Source organism: Xyrauchen texanus, chromosome 28 (genome assembly GCF_025860055.1).
Source record: "Xyrauchen texanus isolate HMW12.3.18 chromosome 28, RBS_HiC_50CHRs, whole genome shotgun sequence".
NCBI classification, from domain to species: domain Eukaryota; kingdom Metazoa; phylum Chordata; class Actinopteri; order Cypriniformes; family Catostomidae; genus Xyrauchen; species Xyrauchen texanus.
The window spans coordinates 19,884,008-19,903,717 of NC_068303.1; the positions used below are offsets into that span (position 1 = coordinate 19,884,008).

Genomic DNA, 19,710 nt, shown 5'->3' on the forward strand with positions numbered 1-19,710 from the left:
ATTTCAGCATTTGTTTAAATAATCAATGAGAGTTTTGGATACCGTAAAATACTAGTACACTTTGAGAGTTAGATTGAAGAGTGCTGTTATGTTTCCTAAACTGTCGCCATTGGATTACAATGGTAAGGCACGTGTGGGAGCTACCCCACTAACCCAGTCTCAGGAATGTGAATGTGCAAATATCTGACTCATGGGACAGGCTAGTGACAGAAACCCTATCTCTTCTCAACCCCACTGACTCTCTCTCCCTCTCTCTCTCTGTGGATCTCTGATTACCTCAAACTTCTTAAGTTCCTCTTTAGCAATGGTGTACAGCACTCCAGAGGAGTTGGGCAGAGCTGCTGTCCTCTCTGAGACTTTGAGCCACTCCTCAAAATGAGAGTAATCATCTAGAAACTTCTGCCAGAGTCTCCAAGTCTCCTCAATTCTGCAAAGACACAAGTTTACAAAATGGATTTACCAAGAAATACTAAAAATGACAGCTGCTTAAGAGTTCATCATGTGTTGAACTAAATGCATTATGACGAGAAAACAGGCATGATATGTGCTCCAACAACTTCAGTTTCACTGGTGGCCCAACATAATATCAACAATCCTAACACACTTATTTACATTCCTCCAGCCCATGAATGTTCTCATGTTCACAGAATGCTTTCGTTCATTATTGATTCCTTAAATATGTTTGATCATATTTTTACACAGAAACAAATGTGTACATTCTCCATTGAATACTAGTTTACTTCACTCACTTAAGCCTCCTCTCCATGGCGACAGCACAGATGTTTCTCCAGCGGCGGTCCAGGCCACGTGTGGCCTGTTGGATGGATTCACACTCTGTCTCAGTGGCACAGGCATCACAGTCATGTAGCAACACCTCACAAAGGTTCAGCACTGATGCAACACCTGTGCTGTGTTTCTCGATGTCCCTCTGCAATTCCTGCACACAAACAAATATTACTTTGCTTTAAAAAATCTGCCTCATCGTGTCCTAACTAGGTATGATCTCATTCTGGTAGAAACTGACAAGTCAGAAATTCTCAGGATATAAGAATTAATGCAAATAAACAGAAAGAGTGTTAGTTTATAAGTTTTCTTTGGCGCAAGCCCTGACTGTTCAATGCTCAGATTCTCGTTCAAACCGTCAGATCCGCTGGAATAAAATGATGGCAGAGGAGAGGACCTTACCCCTTACAGCACGACAGGACCTTAACTGGTTGTAAAGGGGTGGTGGGGGTGAAAACAAACTGCGGCATAAAGAAGCAATGAAGGACAGCTGTGCGGTGCGTATAAAGCATAGGCTGGATTATGATTGGATGAGATGCCTGAACTGAATGAATGATGTAATGCTATCTGAATAACTATAGCTTAGACTTCAATTTCCAGCAACAAGCAATTTGTCTGTCCACACTAAATGTGAAACTGCAGCATGATGGCACACAATTACATTTCACAGTAGGCAGGGCTACCCAGCACAATGCTGGATGGACACTGTGTCACCCATACATCTGTAACAATCTTCTGTAAACTACAGGATATCTGACATTTTGAAAATAAGATACTGAAACATTTCATTGAGAAATTCTTGCCATTTTGTTACATTTAACTAGAGCTGATAAGGTGGTGGGAAAAGTTGATAATTGATTAATCAGATGATAGTTTTAAAAATCAATTCATAACATGTAACAAAAAAAAAAATTTTAAGTATAAAAAAGCTTGTAACACACCAGAGACTATTATTTTAAAATGATGAAATGATAAGAAAAACTATCAGCAACTATGTGCATACCAACAGTTCTAAAAAGCAACTATCGGCACTGATTATTTGGTAAAACCAACATATCGTTCCACCTCTATTTAAACCTACTATACTAGGGATGCACCAATCCGATACCTGGATCGGCATCGTCTCAGATACTGATGTTTTTAAATGGATCGGTAGAAGGTGAGTCATATCCAGACAGGGTATAGACACGAACAGATAACTCACAACAGTCTTATGATACTTGTAGGCAATAATGGTATGTTTGACATAGTAGAAAGGTGTAGAGTCTCAGAGATACTATCGATGAGAACAAACAAAGAGTGTGTGAAAGCGTTGTATATATGCAGTCCTTGATTAGCCACTAATGATATGCAGGTGCGTGTAATCAGAACTCAGGAGAGAGTGAGCGCTGACGGCAGTGTGGAAGAGAGAGACTGGTGGATCCCTGACAAAAGGTGCACGATTGAGATTTATTACTGTATATTACTACTATTATAATATATTATTATTATTATCATTTGTTTACAAATAAGTTAATTGGGTTCCAAAAAAATAACTGTGAATGAAAAGTGAGCTGATATCATACAACTAAATTGAAAAAAAAAAAGAGATACAAGTGTGGAGTGGTGGTGGTGTAGTGGTCTAAGCACATAACTGGTAATCTGATAATCAGAAGGACGCTGGCCACCACCATTGTGTCCTTGAGCAAGGCACTTAACTCCAGGTTGCTCCAGGGGGATTGTCCCTGTAATAAGTGCACTGTAAGTCGCTTTGATAAAAGCGTCTGCCAAATGCATTAATGTAAATGTAAATGTAAGTTGAAAACATTTTGTAAAAAAAACACTTATTTTCTACTGATGACTTCTACTGTAATTATTGTTAATTTTGCTGATACATTATCCAGTATACTAGTTAACAATAAAATTGTTCTTAATAAGCTATACATTTATATTGAAATAATGTGTAGTTAGAGGTTTGTGTTTATTAACATATTAAAGTGTATTCCCAATTAGTTCCACACAATAATGTAAAGATATTCTAAACTGATAATACAAAAAAACAACACTGGTATCGGATTGGGATCAGCTGATTCTGAGATTTCCGATATCGGAATCGTAAGTGGTATCGGTGCATCTCTATACAATACCCACCACAATTGTTTTGGTGGGATCCAAACAATTATATTGCCTTTTAAATTAATTTGATTGTAATGACAATTGGCCTCTGATGCAGAGAGAATATGAAGTGAGCAGGCGATAGCAGGGTAAAGTGAGGATAAGTGCTTGTGATGAAACAGCAAGTGGGTCAGTAGGTCAGTGAGTGAGCCAGGTGAATTCCAGTTCTTATTTTGTCCACAGTTTGTCTAAAGAGTCTTTGGCTGGGTTTTTTAAACTCTCATTTTTCTTGGTGAGATTTATCCAGTTTATAATATCTACCAGAGAATGTGTGTGTGTGTCTCAGGCAAAATGACCAAATAGGTGACACATGTATTGAACTTTCATAAGAAATACTACTTTATGTTAACATACCATATGTTATCATATGGGAATGCTTCTAACTTTTCTGTATGGTATGTGTGTTACCTGCTGCTGGTTTATTTTTCTTTGGATCTCGTGCGAGTCAGAGGTCTCATAGACAATGGGTCGTGAGAGTTCAGTCTCAATTTGAGCCAGCCAGGAGCGCAGACTGCTCAGGTTCTTTTCCAGCTGCTGCACAGCCACCAGTGTCTCCCGCAGCTTCTTTACCCTATAGATCACATAAACAGAGACGCAGACAGATGGAAAGACAGGGGAAGAGTGAAGAGACTGTATTAAAGGAATATCTCACCCAAAAATGAAAAGTCATTATTTACTACATCATGATGGCATACAATAGCTTTGTGTGAGGAACATCATTGACATGAAACAGAGTTTAGTGTCAAAATGCATATGGGGTATACCACCAATCCTTTTTTTTTGTGAAAGTACTAAATCTACTACATGCTAAATGTAAACATATTATTTACCAGTATATACCCTTAAGTACAGCATATACACTGTACAATTGCAATATTACAACTTAATTTGTCCCTTGTTATTAAATAGTTAACTGATACATATTATTAAATGCAATATCATGTAGAATGTTTATAGCAAATATAAAAACACAACCAGACACAGAATGAACCACTGGCATCACTGCTTCCTAGAAATCCCTGAATGTGCATACAAATATTGAATCACATGCTCAATGCACTAGCACATACACTCACGCATACCAGCATTGCATGTTTCAACTGTGCCACCATTTCATATATATATATCTCAAAGTAGTTCCTTATCTCAGATTAGATATAAACCAATGAGCGCTATTGCAGAGTGGACATATTTCAACATTATCAAACTCTGTTTAGACATTTAGCAACAACACAGATAGGACTTTGACCTGGTTAGATGAAGCCCATGTGCAACCTTGGTATGTACATGTTTCATTATGGCTCTAGGCTTTAAGCTACATTCCTAAATCTAAATTTAAACCTAAATCTACTGCTCTGTGGAAATAAAGCGAACTCAACTCAACTCAAAGCACCACCTGAGCTGAGATGTCTGTGGTAATTTGCAGCACTCATAGATGGTACTGTTCTTGCAAACAAACAAAAAAAAAATTCTGAAGACAGAAACAGAGTGAGAACCTTTTAGATGCGCGTGTTCCACGAGACTGCACACCTCCGTATCAGTGTGTCATATATGCGAATAGACAGCTTTTCTGTCATCTGTTCTTAATATAATAAAGTGTATTTCTTCAAGCGAATGTCTGTCTCTACCGGAAAATTATTTGTAAAATTTATTTTATAATAATAGCCTAATAATAATAATAATAATAATTTAATACATTAATGGGAAAATGAGCCAAATATCATCTTGACATTTTTTATTTTTATAACATTTGAGCACTATTTTGCTGCTGTTGTTTTTGACAACTGTTTCGGCTTGTGTTGGTCTCAATAAAGCTCATTTGGTATATTTGATGTGCAAAGTCCAGTGGCTCAGTTTGTGGAAATTCTTGAATGGCTAAACAGCACCTTTCATTTTAAATCTTACATTTTATCTAAATATAAAAGACACATAAAAGGTAATGTAAAACAATTTTTTAAAGCCCATACAGCACAACACAGTAGGTACCATGGACATACATTGGAGCAACACAACTAGTACATTTTTATGGTATGTAATTTAGGTGGGAGGCTCACCTAGCTGCTATAAGGTCGAGCAGATGCTGCCAGCGCTCATTGACTTTGCAGAGTTTGTACTGAATTTCTGCAGCCTTGGTTTCATGGCTGGCCTGAGCCAGTCTCTCCCCCATTTGTTCCAGCTGATCCTTGTTCTCCTTAGCCACCAAGATCTCTTCCTGATAGTCCTGGTAAAAAAGATTGCAAGTTTGTTGTTGAAAATTTCAAAGTTAGTTACATTGCTGACTTCAATGACAGATTTTTCCCATATTTAAAAAAAAAACTGTATGTTTGACTTACTAAGCAAAATACCTAGATTGAATGATGTTTTTATTTTAATTGGGATGCATAATATAATTACTCGTCATGTGACATTGCATCTATTGCATCACCTTCCTGAGTTTCTCGATCATCTCCTCAATGCTGATGTATCCGTTCTGTGAGACCTTGCTCTCCATGTGGGTGAGCCACTCACACAGCTCTTTGTTCTTCTCATTGAACACAGCCCACTCATTAAGCCTCTCACTCACCTGCTGTCTGCGCAGGGACAGCTACAGAGATGACATAAAATGATCAATCAACACCATGTGTTCAGTAAGCAATAACCCAGAGTAAGATTAAAGGAAGGACATGGTGTGCAATTAAACAACACAAAAAGGTTGGTGAGCAGAATGATAAAAAGAAGATATGTGAAAGGTGGACAGGTAATATCTCTAAAGTATCAGAAATCTTCCTTTCTATCCATGCTACTTCCATTGTTAGACACATCAGGGTCATGGGCACAATAACATTGCTAGAATTCTTTACTAGGATGCCAAGACCAGATAAACATGGACCCATCAAAAAACTTAGTTTGTTATGATTCAAATGAACACCTTAAAATGTACTGTCTTGTGAAATGAACAAATCTGAAGGGATAGTCCAAGCTTGAACACAGACTGTGTGTTACCAGCTTGACTGATGTGTTTGTGCGCGTGCGTGCGTGCATGTGTGTGTGTGTACCTGGTGACAGGTTTCCTCCCACTGTCTCTGTAGTAATGCAAGTCTCTCCTGTAGGACTGTAAGGTCATCAGCAGTGAGGTCACTACAGAGAGACTCTCTCAGTATACACAGCCTGACAACATCACCAGCCCAGCCTTCAATACTGCCCTCTAATTCCTATCACACATAGACACACACATACAGAGAAGTCATAAATAAGTCTCCAAAAAATAAAAAATAAAAAACCTCTAAAATTGCCCCAAAACAGATACATTTGCAAAAAAATAAATTTCCCAATAAATATTGACTAAAAATTGGATTAGGTACTATTAGTAATTTAATTGAAAATGCCTTTTAAATTCCTTTTCAATTACCAAATTTAAAACTGAGGTAGTAACCTTTTGTGGTGATGAACATTATGGCAAAACAATACAATAGAGGCTATGTTAATTGTTTTGGCAGTACTGAACTTGGTTTAGAGAAATTTGTCAAATCAGCAAATATCAGGAAATAATTAGTCAAAATTTGTCTTGTCACAAAAAAAATGCGTTGGACTAATGAATAATGTTTTGTGAAGTTGCAATAAAGTTGATTAATTTCCCTGTCATTCCAATTCAACATCCTGTGGAACATGGCCAATTAAATTAAAATTAACTGAAAAAGATCCAAATCTTAAATTCTACATTTTGCCCAACCCTGCTAAGCATATCTTTCTTTTTCAAATGCTAGTGGGCCACTGCTGATTCCATTTATGTAATGCAAAGGAATGTTGTCTACATATATCTTCCCTCTCTCACACATACACAAACTGAGGGACCTTGATTGCATTTGTATTTATAGTTGTTGTTAAATGAGTATCACACTTTAAGTGCTAATATTGTGATGGTGTGTGATTCACAGGCAACAGAACACCTCAAACACATAAATGCACAAGCAATTTCTTTATCTATAAATTACGAGGATGGAAAAAGCTGGCAACAATTTGCTGTTAAAATATATACAGATTTTGTGTATGTGTGTGTGTTTACCTTGCATCGGATCTGTTCCGTATGCAGCTCCTCATGATGGTCGGGTAAAGGCACAGAGACCTTTTGCTTAAAGTCCCTCAGCTTCTCATGAGATGCAGCAATTCCTTTCTCACACTGGTCCCAGTTCTACACCCACACGCACCAGGCAGAGGAAAATATATAGTGAAATCAGGACTGCACAAGCTTCTATGCCATTCTGCAGATGCAGCAGCATAGGGTTTCATAATAAACACACATCACACACATAAAAACTGATCTTACTGTTTTCTTAGTAACTCTTAGCTAAGCAATTATTATGCTCTGCAACATGTCCATTTATAACATTTGAGAATTTTTTTTGAAAAAATATTAAATGATGAAAACATCTAGATGTGATAGCATGGCAGTTCTAAAATCTTACGATTGAGAAAGTCATATTTAGCCAAGTCTTAATTTAAACATTGTCAGACCAAAGGGTTATTGTCCCAAGACATCACAGACAGAGATTATTATTATTATCATCCAGAGTTAGGCAGTTTTGTACCTTCTATCATGTTATCCGAGAAAACAGAGGGCAGACGGAGAGGGAGAGAGCGCGAGAGAGAGAGAGAGAGAGAGAGAGAGAGAGAGAGAGAGAGAGAGAGAGAGAAAGAGAGAGAGGACGAAGGAAAAGGGAGCATTTTGTTTTTACAATCCAAAATTGTTGTTCTGTTTGCATCTGTGCCTCATTGTGCTGTGCCAAAATGGAGCAGATGACTGGCTGCTCCCCTGTGTTTGTAGCACAACTCTGAATTTCCAACAGTACTGAAGACATTTCTGTCGCCTTGCCTCCCTTGCCTCATAAAGTCTGCTATAGTCTTAATTTATACAAAGCACTATCAACCATATTTTTTTTATAGCTTTGAAGTATTTTGGCACCAGTTTCCATAAAATATACTTTCTGTTTTTGTATTTAAATATATATATATATATATATATATATACATCCGATATATGTCTCCAATTTGGACATTTTCACTTAGGGGTGTACTCACTTTTGTTTCCAGTGGTTTAGACATTAATGGCTGTGTGCTGAGTAATTTTGAGGGGACAGCAAATTTACACTGGTATACAAGCTGTACACTCACTACTTTACATTGTAGCAAAGTGTCATTTCTTCAGTGTTGTCACATGAAAAGATATAATCAAATATTTACAAAAATGTGAGGGGTGTACTCACTTTTGTGAGATACTGTATACACACACACACACACACACACACACACACACACACACACACACACACACACACACACACACACACACACACACATATATATATTTGTTTTTAATATATAAACATCAGATTTTTTTTTCTTCAAATAAACAATGTGGATATATTTTCACAAAATTTTTATAAATTTTTTTATTAATTCAAGAAATAAAATTGTGGCACACAGCTGGAAAAACAAAAAGTAGCTCAGACTGTTACTAAACAAAATACCCTTATTTCACAGAACATAAAAAAACACCAAAACAACCTGAACTCAAAAGTTGAAATATGGACACAGACCTTAAAGATCTTAATAAAAGAGGCAAATAAAAGTATGTCCCAACAGAGATCTATTTATACACTCACACATAGTGGTCAAACCAACTTAAACAGGAAAACAGAACTGCATGGAAAAATGGCACTAACCAACCAAACACCATAAGATGAGCTGTATTAACATTTTGAAATGATTTCTCAAATTATCAATGACATGAACTACTGAATTAAGCAATTTTAAGCTTTAAAGTTATGATGAATAAGAAGTGTGTTAACCTTTTAGGAAATGCTGCAAACAAATAATTAGCAAAATTACGTGCAATTACACATCTACAAACAGTTTATAACAATTCAATAACAAACTTCACATAACTCACCCTTAACAAAGAAAGCAGTTCTTTCTTCCTCTCATCAAGACGGATGCTAGCAGTCCTCCAGCATTCCTGCACATCAGTGAGCTCAGTATGAAGTGAGGCCTCTGCCCTGGCATCTGCCCACAGGAGTAGCTGTCTCCCGGCCTCCACTGTGAGGATGTAGCTGCCCTGTTGCCGCTGAAGCACACGCTCCTTCAGCTGTGTGGACACAAGCATATTTGGTTAACTAGCAGAATGAAGCCAAGTGCGCTTTTGACTATTTGCATGTGGGTATTAATATATTGTTTATTGCTAATTTAAAACAAACGTTTTTGGCTGATGCAACATACAGAGGCAAGAAAAATATGTGAAGCCTTTGGAATTCCCTGCATTTATGTATAAATGTCTTCAAATCTGGTTTGATCTTATAATGGAGCCTTTTCACACTTCTGCATTCGCGAAGCAGAAGTCGTCATGGTTTGGAAAACGCAACTATGGCCGCTGCTGAGGTGTGTGTTTTCATAGTCCTTAAAGATTGCCAGCATTAACGTTTGGCAATGTAAACTGCATCGTCCAAATTAATTCATCAACGGTTAAATCAAAACACAACAAAGGCTACAAGTTGTTTTTCAAGGGTAATCTCCACGAATAAGAAGGTAAGTCGATAAAAATCGAGAGGTTTTGAGTTAAATCAGTAGGAATATAATTATTTATTAAATAAATTATCTACAAATGTTGCCATAAATGGCAAAAAATGCAAAAAAGACGGAACAGTTAACAAATCTTTGAGTAGTATTTGGGGAAACAATTACTTGATGGGGGCGACCCATACACTCTCATGTTGTTTGTGATGTGTAATCATTCCACTGAAACCGTGACATACAGCTCAGATTTCAAAGCATTTCAGAATTCCACATGTGAGTCCTTGTCTTGAAAATCTTGTCCACAGACAAAAGTGCTTCCTCATTTAATAGCTAAGTTATCTCTTTCTCATTTAATTGCCTGACCCCACCGAGCTCATACAATGTTCAAAAATCTTTGAAAATTCATAGAAAGACACATCCAGACATTTTTTCTTTTTAGAATTTGTGCAAATAGAAATACACTGTAGTGACACTGGTTATTACTGTGCTTCCCAAATGCCACCATAGTTTAGCCCAGCCTTTCTCAAAGTGGGTGCCGCGGCACACTGGGGTGCCCCCTGACTGTGTCAGGGGTGCCGCCAAAAAATTACGTAGGCTAAAAAAAAAAAAAAATCTGACATTTCATATATAAATATACTTGAATTTACATAAATACATTCTTCTTCTTTTTAAACATATGAACGTATTAATAAAATTGTAAATTAATTTTAGATAAATATATATATATTTATATATATATATATATGTATATATAAAATTAACCATAAAAATCCGTCTCACAAGACCGAAGCAAGACACACACACAACTTGACGCAAGTGACTCAACCCATAGCAACGCGTTATAGCAACAACACCTCACAGGGCGGCTGTGTGCGTCGCACCAGGCTCAAGTCTCTCATTGATTGTGGTCACCCCCACCCCCGGCTTGTGTGAGCGCGTATCAGCGCGCATGTAGATCTTTCTCCCTCTCTCGTTGTGGATTATTGTTTGTGTGTGTGGGTGTATGTGTATGTGTATGTGGGTGTGTGTGCATGCGCATGGCACGGATGAAAACAAGCACTATATGGAAAAACATTCCTGCTTATCTCTGGTGCATTTTTTAACATGCATCTTTTTCTTATCGTTTTGTATATATATTTTTTTTCATGTCTGCCCCTTTTTATTTTATTTTAACTGCATCCTGCACTTCATTTTAGTTCTCCTGGTCTGGATTTGTTGTTGGGTTCTTGTATTGGGCGGTCCACCTCTTATGGTTTTATGGCATTTGTGTCTCTGATTAATTATTTTGTGAATTACTTTGCAAACCTGTGTTTTTAAAGGTGCTATAAAGTTGTTATTATTATTGTTATTGTTATTTACAGTTCATATTATGCTCTGTTCATTACTGTTCTGTCTAAATAAACAGGACATTTGCATTTACATTTGGGTTATGCAGTGTTTTTAAATTATATTTTACACTGGGGTGCCTTGAGATTTTATGCACTTTTGAAAGGTGCCCTGACTGAAAAAAGTTTGAGAAAGGCTGGTTTAGCCAACTATGACAGCTTCCGCTTCGCGAACGTGGAAGTGTGAAAAGGGTCAATGAAAAAAGCAATCTGTTTTAATTAATAACACACAAATTATTGTATTGTTCTTGTACATATTGTACAACATTACATATTGAATATATCATTCAAACATTCACAAGCTACGTTCACACAGTCAGTGTTTGGGATTGACAACCAGATTTTCTAACAGGTGTTAGTCTTGAAATGTCCTTTATTAATTAAATAATTAAATGAAACAAGTTCAAATTAGGCAGATCATAATTAGCCAACAGCTTTTTAACCAGGTGCAGCATTTGACGCACAGCTTGCAATCGCGAGCAGCTTTGGTAAAAGACAGCGGTTGGATCTTCAGATGACATGCAGCTCATATCTCCATCACTGTGAGTTAACGAAACCATTCATGATTAACACGAGACCTTCGTTTACAGAGCAGCATGGCATTCACATTATATGATGTGAGAGAAAACTTATTGTCCAGTGAGGTTCCATTCAAAAGTACAGGTTTGCTGAGAAAGTGATTGCGAGACCTGAAAATGTTTGGGTGTCAGTTCAGTTATAGAATGCGTTTGTCACACTCATAAATAACCGCTCCCATATTAAGCGATCAAAACAGGTCTGACAATCGTTTTCAGCAGCTGTGTAAATGTGGCCACAGTGTAGGATGGAAAAAGTTTTCATTACCAATGCTAATGAGAGTCAGGAGTAGACAAACCTAGCATCCAGTAAATTAAATTAAATTTGAGGTGTGGGGTAGAGCTACTCAAACATTTTGAGTTTATTGAGTTTGTCAGCACACCACGGAGGAGGCTGCTGCTTTCAAACAGGGTCAATGTTTTGTGGACTGATGAATCTAAGTTTGAATTGTTTGTGAAGAAAATGCAGCTCTACTTAGGACGTAAAAAGGACACGCATACCAACATGAAAACATCATCCCAACGGTGAAGTATGGTGGAGGGAGCATCATGATTTGGGGCTACTTTGCTGCTTCAGAGCCTACACCTCTTGCCATCACCGAGGGATAAATGAATTCCCAAGTTTATCAAGATATCCCACAGGATAATCTCAGGGTGGCTGTGCCCCAGCTGAAGCTCAGTAGAAGTTGGGTGATGCAGCAGGACAATGACCCTAAACAAAGAAGTAAATCTACTGCAGATAAAAAAATTAAAAAATAATAATCCAACTTTTTGAGTGGCCCAGTCAGAGCCCAGACCATAACCCAATAGAGATGCTGTGGAATGACCTCAAGAAAGCCATTCAGACCAGACATCCTAAGAATATGGCTGAGCTGAAGCAGTTCTGTAAGGAAGAATGGTCTACATCCGCAACTACCAAAAACACATGGTTGAGGTTATTGCTGCCAAAGGAGGATCAACCAGGTATTAAATCCAAGGGTTCACTTACTTTTTCCTCAACACTGTGAATGTTTAATGGGATGTTCAATAAAGACATGAAAGATTATTATTGATTGTGTTTTGTTAATTTAAGCACATTGTGTTTGTCTATACTTGTGACTGACGAAGATGAGATCAAATTTTTTGACCACTTAATGCAGAAAAACCGTTAATTCCAAAGGGTTCACATACTTTTTCTTGCCACTGTAAATCCTAAACAGGAACAAGATGTTGAGCTACAGCATAAACAGCCCTAATATACTAGAACCAAAATAAAAATTAAAAATTCTGAAACACAAACACTGAACTGAAACTACAAAACACAGAAAATGTAAAACTAAGTAATACTAATACTACAAAATGAAAACGAACTAAACTGAAAATAAAAATTCAGTATAAAATAGAAATAACAACTAAATTAAAAGTTATAACCCTGGTTCAAACCTGCAACCTTTCAGTAACCAGCCTAGATCTTTAACTACTAGGCTACATAACTGTTATACATATTGCTTGAATTAAATTAGACAACAGCTTTCAAGTGGAATACTTTTACTGACTCCTCGCATCTTTACCTGTATGTGGTCTAACATTCCACGGATCTGCTGTAGTGCTACAGTTGTCCCCTGCTGTTGGTCCTCTGGTTCTAGTGAAACTTCTTGCAGCCAATGTCGCAACTTCTCTATCAACTCTGTGTAACGCTGCCATTGACGAACAAGACTGTCAATAATTCCCCGTCTCTGTTGGGCCCGCCTCACCACACCTTGCCACTGGTTACTAAGCAATGCCAGTTTTAGGCCAAAGTCATCCCTTTTGGGTGTGGGAGAAGTGACAAAACAAAAACAGTCACTACCAGTACTATCAATTGAAAGAAAAAACAATAAAAATATCACGGTATGTGCTGGTGTGTTACCTGTCTTCTACTTGTCCCTGGTTTAGAAGCTGATGTCCATCGTTGATGATAGAGTACAGAATCTGTTGTCGACTAAACATCTCTGCCTGGAACAACTATCCACATAAAAAGAATGTTTAGTAGAGCATGAAACTAAAACTAGGACCTGGTGTCTCTTATGCAGTATATTTGGGTCTTTTTCAAAGATTTGCCCTTAAATCATCATCTTGTTATCATTACTTCTTGCTCTCTTTGCTGCTCTAACAAGTTCTGGTAGTTTCCAGAGATCTCAGCAGCCAGCTTTTCCTCCGTTTGATTAAGAAAGGTTAACCATGCAATACACTTCTCCAAGAAGGTCTGTCTTTGCAGTTCCAGGGCTTGCAGTTTACTGCACAGACACATACACACAGGCACACACAACTCAATATTGTAAACATCAATGGAGTAGCAGACAGTAGATGAAATTTTACATATACTGTAGATCAAATGTAACCACCTGAATCTCTCTATTGTGCGAGCAGAATTAGAAGACCAACTCCTGTTTAGGTTCTGCAGACTCTTGATTTCATTGTCATTGAGGGGAAGCTGATAACCCAACTCATTCAAACGTTTCAAATCAGGAGAAAGACTGCTCAGCTTCAACATTTGTGTCTACAGACACACAAGCATATGACAATGATCACAATAAACAGATTTTACAATACTAAAAACATTTTTTAAAAAATCACAGGAAAATGGCAAAACATTTTCACCTCAAGTTTTTCCATGTGCTCCTGCACAGATGACATTTCTGGGGATCCAATTGGGTCTGGTTCTTTCAGAACCTTCTCCGCTTCGTCTGACCAGTGGCTCAGAGAACGTAACTCCTTACTAAACCTCTCGTAGTCCCTCAAACCCACCTTGAGGAATGGGGAAAACACATTTACACTAGACACAGGCTTTGTAGTCATTCATTTGTGAGATTGAAAGTGTTTGAGGGTTGCACATGCGCAAAGACTAGTAGGTTTTTATCAATAGATAAACTTTTTACTATATTTACTTCTCTCTCTCACCTCTAGCAGAGACTGCTGTCTTTGAAGGGCATGCCCAAATGTTGCTAAGCGCTGAGCGAGTGACAGGTGGTCTGTATGAAAGGTTGTCATGGCAGAGGGGTCCACTTGCTGCCTCAGCTGCTCTGTAAACTCATACAGCTGCTGCAGGACAGACTTTACGGATCCCTCAGCCTTCATAAGGTCCTATAGTAATTCCAGTGAGACATTTGTACACTTTCACATGGTGGCCCTAACTACAAAGGTTTTTCAACTATAACTTTTGCATTTTAACAGTATCCAAGAATACAAGCAATTGAATATTAAGTACCACTCATTGTCACACACTTTTTATGTTTTGAAGAGGCTTGCCAAACCCACCATGCATTCCTGAATCCAGACCTTTAACTCCTGTTCTGTGATGTCCCTGTGGGTAGCGCTCTTGAGTAGATGTTCCACTCGTTCCTCTAGTTTCTGGATGTCTGTGCTGCTCTGATAATGAAGTGCTTTATAATGCTGCCACAGCTGCAGCAGGCCTTTACTGCTCCTCATCTGATCTGAGATCTGCTCCAACAGTGTGCTCCACCTGAGAGCAGAACAGTAAATCATCAATGATTTCTGATAATCTTGAATTCTAAATGTCTGTTGTATGTATGCACCAGCAAATGCAACTGACAGTTACTAGTAGTTAAAAAAAGCTTACCTGAGATTGACATCGGCAAGTGCTGTTTTGAGTGAATCGGTCACTGAGGGATGGCAGTCTTTCAGCAGCTCTTGAGTTATGGAGCCAAATTTCCATATACTGCTCTCCTGTTTCTCTAGCTCATCTTGTAAACTCTGAGACAAACATAAAGACACCCAAGGTTATTTTAGTTCCTTGTTCCATATAATGCTGAAGAAGGCAACTAAATGCCTCTGTTTTTCACAGTTCTATAACAAAGGAACTTTCACCATGGCTACCGTGATCTAATGTGTTCATTTAAAAGCCAAGAGATAGAGAAGGACTAGAACCTCAAGATTCTCCACTTGAACCTGGACAGCCTCTGGGGAGCCGGTGGGGAGGCGCAGGCGAGATATGGTGTAATGTCCCTCCATCAGATAGCCCTGAATCTCCTCATACGCTTGTTTATACAGACTCCACTGCTCCAGTACTGCCTGAAGACTTACTGTCTGCTGCCTGATCTGAAATGCCACAAAATCCTCTTATAGCTGACCACCTGACAAAGCCTTCATATATCCCTTGTGGGGATATTTTAAATTGACCATCAGTTTAAACTACAATTGTACAGTTTGCTACAAGTTTTAGTGAAAATCTGGTTATGAATACTGAATGAAAGCAAATATGGCATATGCTTAAAATATGTGTGTCTATGACTATGTGAGTGCAAAATAATAATCTGGCACTTTGAGTAAAAGCGATGGGCCTCATTCATGAAACTTTTGTGAATATATGAGTACATTTGGAGTAATTTGTACATAAAATAGACCTTCCCGAAAACTCCCACATTTGTAAATAAGGGGTGTGTGCACGTTCATTAACAATTGTCATAATACACGCACATGACAACCCCATACAAGGAAGGCACCAGACTCTCTAGTAAATGCTGTTAACATCTATGTGGAACAGCAATGAAATCGTTTTATAAATGAAGTGCATTAACATAGTAAAAATTATATTTAGCAAACACAATAGGGTCTCAAAGAAAGTGAGGAAATTGCTGTCATCAGATGCTCTTTTGTGAATCAAATAGTTCAAGAAGACAATAAAACTGGTTTGACATGAGTGTAAAGAATTTTTCAGTTCACGCTGACAGGAGGATGTACACCACTATTAACCTTCTCTGGTTCAGTTCGCAGCGCATCGCCAGCATCATTTTTGGGGGTAAATCATGATGGTGACAATTATATACTTGCAACTGGAAGAATCTTCAGAGAAATTAATAGAATGCCTGAAGAAAATCTTTGACCGAAAAGCTATATGAAATTACACAATTGCCAGCTATACAACAATGTGCGGGCCATTGTATTGTGTACACACCTGACTGCGATGTGTTTATTTATGGGTTAACAGCATTAGCATTGTCCATCCATTATAAACTGAACTGAATGATTTACCGACGCTTATTCTAAATTATGAAACCTAAATTATAGAGCTCATATCAAATAAAATATAAAATGCCCAACCTGTCACGATAGAAGGCATTAATTTATTTTGAGAAAAACAAATGCAAGCTGCCTCTTTCCATTAACTTTTCACCCCATGTCAAGCACTATACTTGAAAATAAATGCAAACAGCAAAGAAATGTTTCTAAATAAGTATAGGCAAAGGTTTAAAAATAAACTTTAAGTTATATTATTTTTTTATGGTTAATTTCACAAATGTAATTATTAGTTAATTTTTTCATTACTTATTTAATTCCAATCCTATTAAAATGTAGTCACGGCAGTTTGCCTGAAAGAACACAACACGTTCAGATACTCTATGCACGATTTACACATGTTAGAAGCAGGTGTAAATTTTGTTCATACCAACTAACGATTCAAAAATACGAAAAATTTACATCAGAACGGCTTTATTAACTATGTACACAAACATTCGTTCTGCTTGTGTTTCATGAATGAGGCCTATTGTTTGTTCTTTTTGTAACTGAAAAGCATTACTTGGAACCAACCATGTGATCCAGATTTGCCCAAGACTGGTTGAGGCCTTTAAAAGTCTCCACAATGACAGAGCCAGCTTCTCCTTTCTTGTCCTTGATAAGTAAGCATCCTTTCTCCTCAGCTCTCTCAAGATCCTTCTCTTTCTCCTTTATCAACACTTCCATTTCCTAGTACACACAGACATTCAAGTCAGTTAAATCTTCCAAACAACAAATCACAAGGAATATTTCCTATACTAATTAATCCATATACTGAACCATGTACTGTATTGTGTAGAACCTAACAACTTTTGGTTTTCTTCATGCTCTCTTAAATAATTTTTTTACCTGACAGTCTTTAAGTGCATTCTGGGCTGAGGAAACGTCCTCAATCCTGTGCTTCTTTTTCAGTTTCTCCTCCTGTACGCTGAACCAGGTCTTCAAGGTCTGGACCAGATTCTCATACTCCAACCAGTTTTCAAGCAGACCCTCTAAAACCTGAATCTGTAACACAGAGAATAAAAGTTAAATGGATGATGCAAATAAAAGGTAGATGACATAGATGAGGTTAAAAAGAAGCCAATGTTTTTCCACACTCTAGCCAACCTTCTCTGTAATTAGACCCTGCAGTATTTGCCAGCGTCGGTTCATGGTCCCAAGACGTTCAGCAAAGTCTGTTTTGTCACTGCGTTTCCCTTCCACATCCTGACTACTAATCTGCAGAACCGACTGATTTACAAAGTCCACTGTCAGCTGCTTACAGGACAGGTCAATCTGAAAACCCTGTTTAGAGGAAAATGAGAGGGCTAAATAAAAAAAGATAAATATTGGCATTTTTCGTGAAAGCCTTTAGGTATGACACAACATAATGAACTAGCAAATTTTAATCTGTGGAAAACAATTAAAATTCAAAATCAGGGATGTAACGAAATATACAAGATAACATTTAAGTACACATAAACATTTAAGTAATGTAGTAATGTGATCATTAGTTTTATGAATTTAAGAATCGATCATTGAAAAACTAATTTTAATAACACTTCACAATATGGTTCTACTGTATATGTTAACATTTTAATGTATTGGTTACATTAATTTGTTTTACAGAAATTATTAATATTTATTCATAATATTTGTTTGTTAATTGAAAACATTGTTTGTTAATGTTAGTTCATAATGCATTAATGTGTGCTTCTCAAATGGCAACTGTGGTTAAAGCCCTGTCCAAAATGACTAATCCTGTTTTATTCTTTTGAATGTTCTTGAAGCCTTTCTTATTTTTCTTTTGAATGTTCTTGAAGCCTTTCTTATTTTAACTTTCTCTTACCTTATATTTCTGAAGATACATTTGCACAACCTCTGATCTCACTGCCCCCATGATTTTCTGCTTGTCTTCCTGGATGATATTCTCCATCAGAGATATCCAGCTCATTAGCTCAGTTATTGCATGACGGGATGGAAGCTTCTCCATCTGCAGCTGTAAGTTACAACATGAATACTACTATTAGCATAGCTATGCAAGCCTTGGAATTTCCAATTATGATTACTACAAAGTGCAAACTTGATACCATAGTATCAGAAGCCAGCACCATCACGGTGTAAAACCGACAGCCATTTACAACCCATTAATTATCAATCAGTCAAGTTACCACACCTGGTGGAGTTTCTCCTGGACCACAGGAATACGTGTTAGAAGATCAGCCCATTTTGTGTCCACCTGGGCCAAGTTTGCCCTGAGTGCTGCGGTGTCCACTTTCTTCAACCGAAGTAGCTGGTTTCCTTGGCTCTGAACTGAAGAGCGCAAAGACGACTTGGCATCCACCTCTTTATAGAATTCCTACAGATACAGAGATGAGGTCAAGTAGATTATGTCTAAAAGCCCTCTGAAAGTCAGTGCTAGTCAAGATAGTATTATACAGTCCAGCTAATTGTGAAAACTTTGGGAAGCATGAGGCTCTTTAAGCAAGATATTTGATCGAGTTTCTCACCAAGAAGGCATGAAGATGGTCTCTGACAGTCTCTAGTTCTTGAGGGACAGTAACAGACTGAGTGCTCCAGAACTCCAGGCGGTCAAGAGCAGAACCCAGCCATTGGCTAAGTTCAGCTGACTCGCTCTGGTACCTACAATAAAATATGAGGACACCACATGATGTCAGTAAACATACGAAAACAGACAAAAATACACAATAGAGTAAAAAGTAGAGGTCGACCAATATACCGCTTTTATCAAATAATCTGTGCCGATAGTTGCTTTTTGGAACTATCGGTTATCAACAAAAATATCAAAAATCAACAATTTTAGTAGCCGATAGTTTTTAAAAAAGTATTGTTATTCATTCATATTCCTCCGTAGTCGGCGCTGGAGTATTCTATAGTTAGAACGGCTTGGTTCTACAGTATAACAACGGAAACCTAAGTGATTTGCTGTATCTAAATCTGTCATCATTGACTATATTCATCCATATTTTTAACCTCACTGCGATGCATATTTTGATATTTCAATTATATATTTTTTTACTTTACATCTTGTGAATAAAAATAGAATATTTATAATATCATATGATGAGATGAGCCAAAACATTATGACCAATCACAGTTAAGGCAAATAACGTTGATCAGCTCTTAACAAGGCCATATGTGAAGGTCTAGGTAGATTAGATGGTAAGCGAACAATCAATTCTCATAGTTGATCTTCTGTAAAGCTGCTTTGAAATGATGTGTGTTGTGAAATA

General features: G+C 37.5%; 1 protein-coding gene across 1 annotated transcript in view; it reads right to left on the minus strand.

Annotated features, from left to right (window-relative positions):
* Nucleotides 1-19,710, minus strand: part of LOC127622487 (nesprin-1-like) — a 173,528-nt gene that overhangs the window by 21,352 nt on the left and 132,466 nt on the right. The window contains 23 exon segments of the mRNA XM_052096589.1: nucleotides 277-427; nucleotides 750-937; nucleotides 3,346-3,508; nucleotides 4,992-5,158; nucleotides 5,363-5,521; nucleotides 5,973-6,128; nucleotides 6,980-7,105; nucleotides 8,864-9,058; nucleotides 12,994-13,228; nucleotides 13,332-13,426; nucleotides 13,551-13,698; nucleotides 13,807-13,961; nucleotides 14,063-14,209; nucleotides 14,363-14,545; nucleotides 14,741-14,924; nucleotides 15,042-15,175; nucleotides 15,350-15,520; nucleotides 17,012-17,167; nucleotides 17,327-17,482; nucleotides 17,585-17,761; nucleotides 18,306-18,455; nucleotides 18,633-18,815; nucleotides 18,967-19,099. Of these exon segments, the coding sequence (XP_051952549.1) occupies nucleotides 277-427; nucleotides 750-937; nucleotides 3,346-3,508; nucleotides 4,992-5,158; nucleotides 5,363-5,521; nucleotides 5,973-6,128; nucleotides 6,980-7,105; nucleotides 8,864-9,058; nucleotides 12,994-13,228; nucleotides 13,332-13,426; nucleotides 13,551-13,698; nucleotides 13,807-13,961; nucleotides 14,063-14,209; nucleotides 14,363-14,545; nucleotides 14,741-14,924; nucleotides 15,042-15,175; nucleotides 15,350-15,520; nucleotides 17,012-17,167; nucleotides 17,327-17,482; nucleotides 17,585-17,761; nucleotides 18,306-18,455; nucleotides 18,633-18,815; nucleotides 18,967-19,099 (3,712 nt within the window).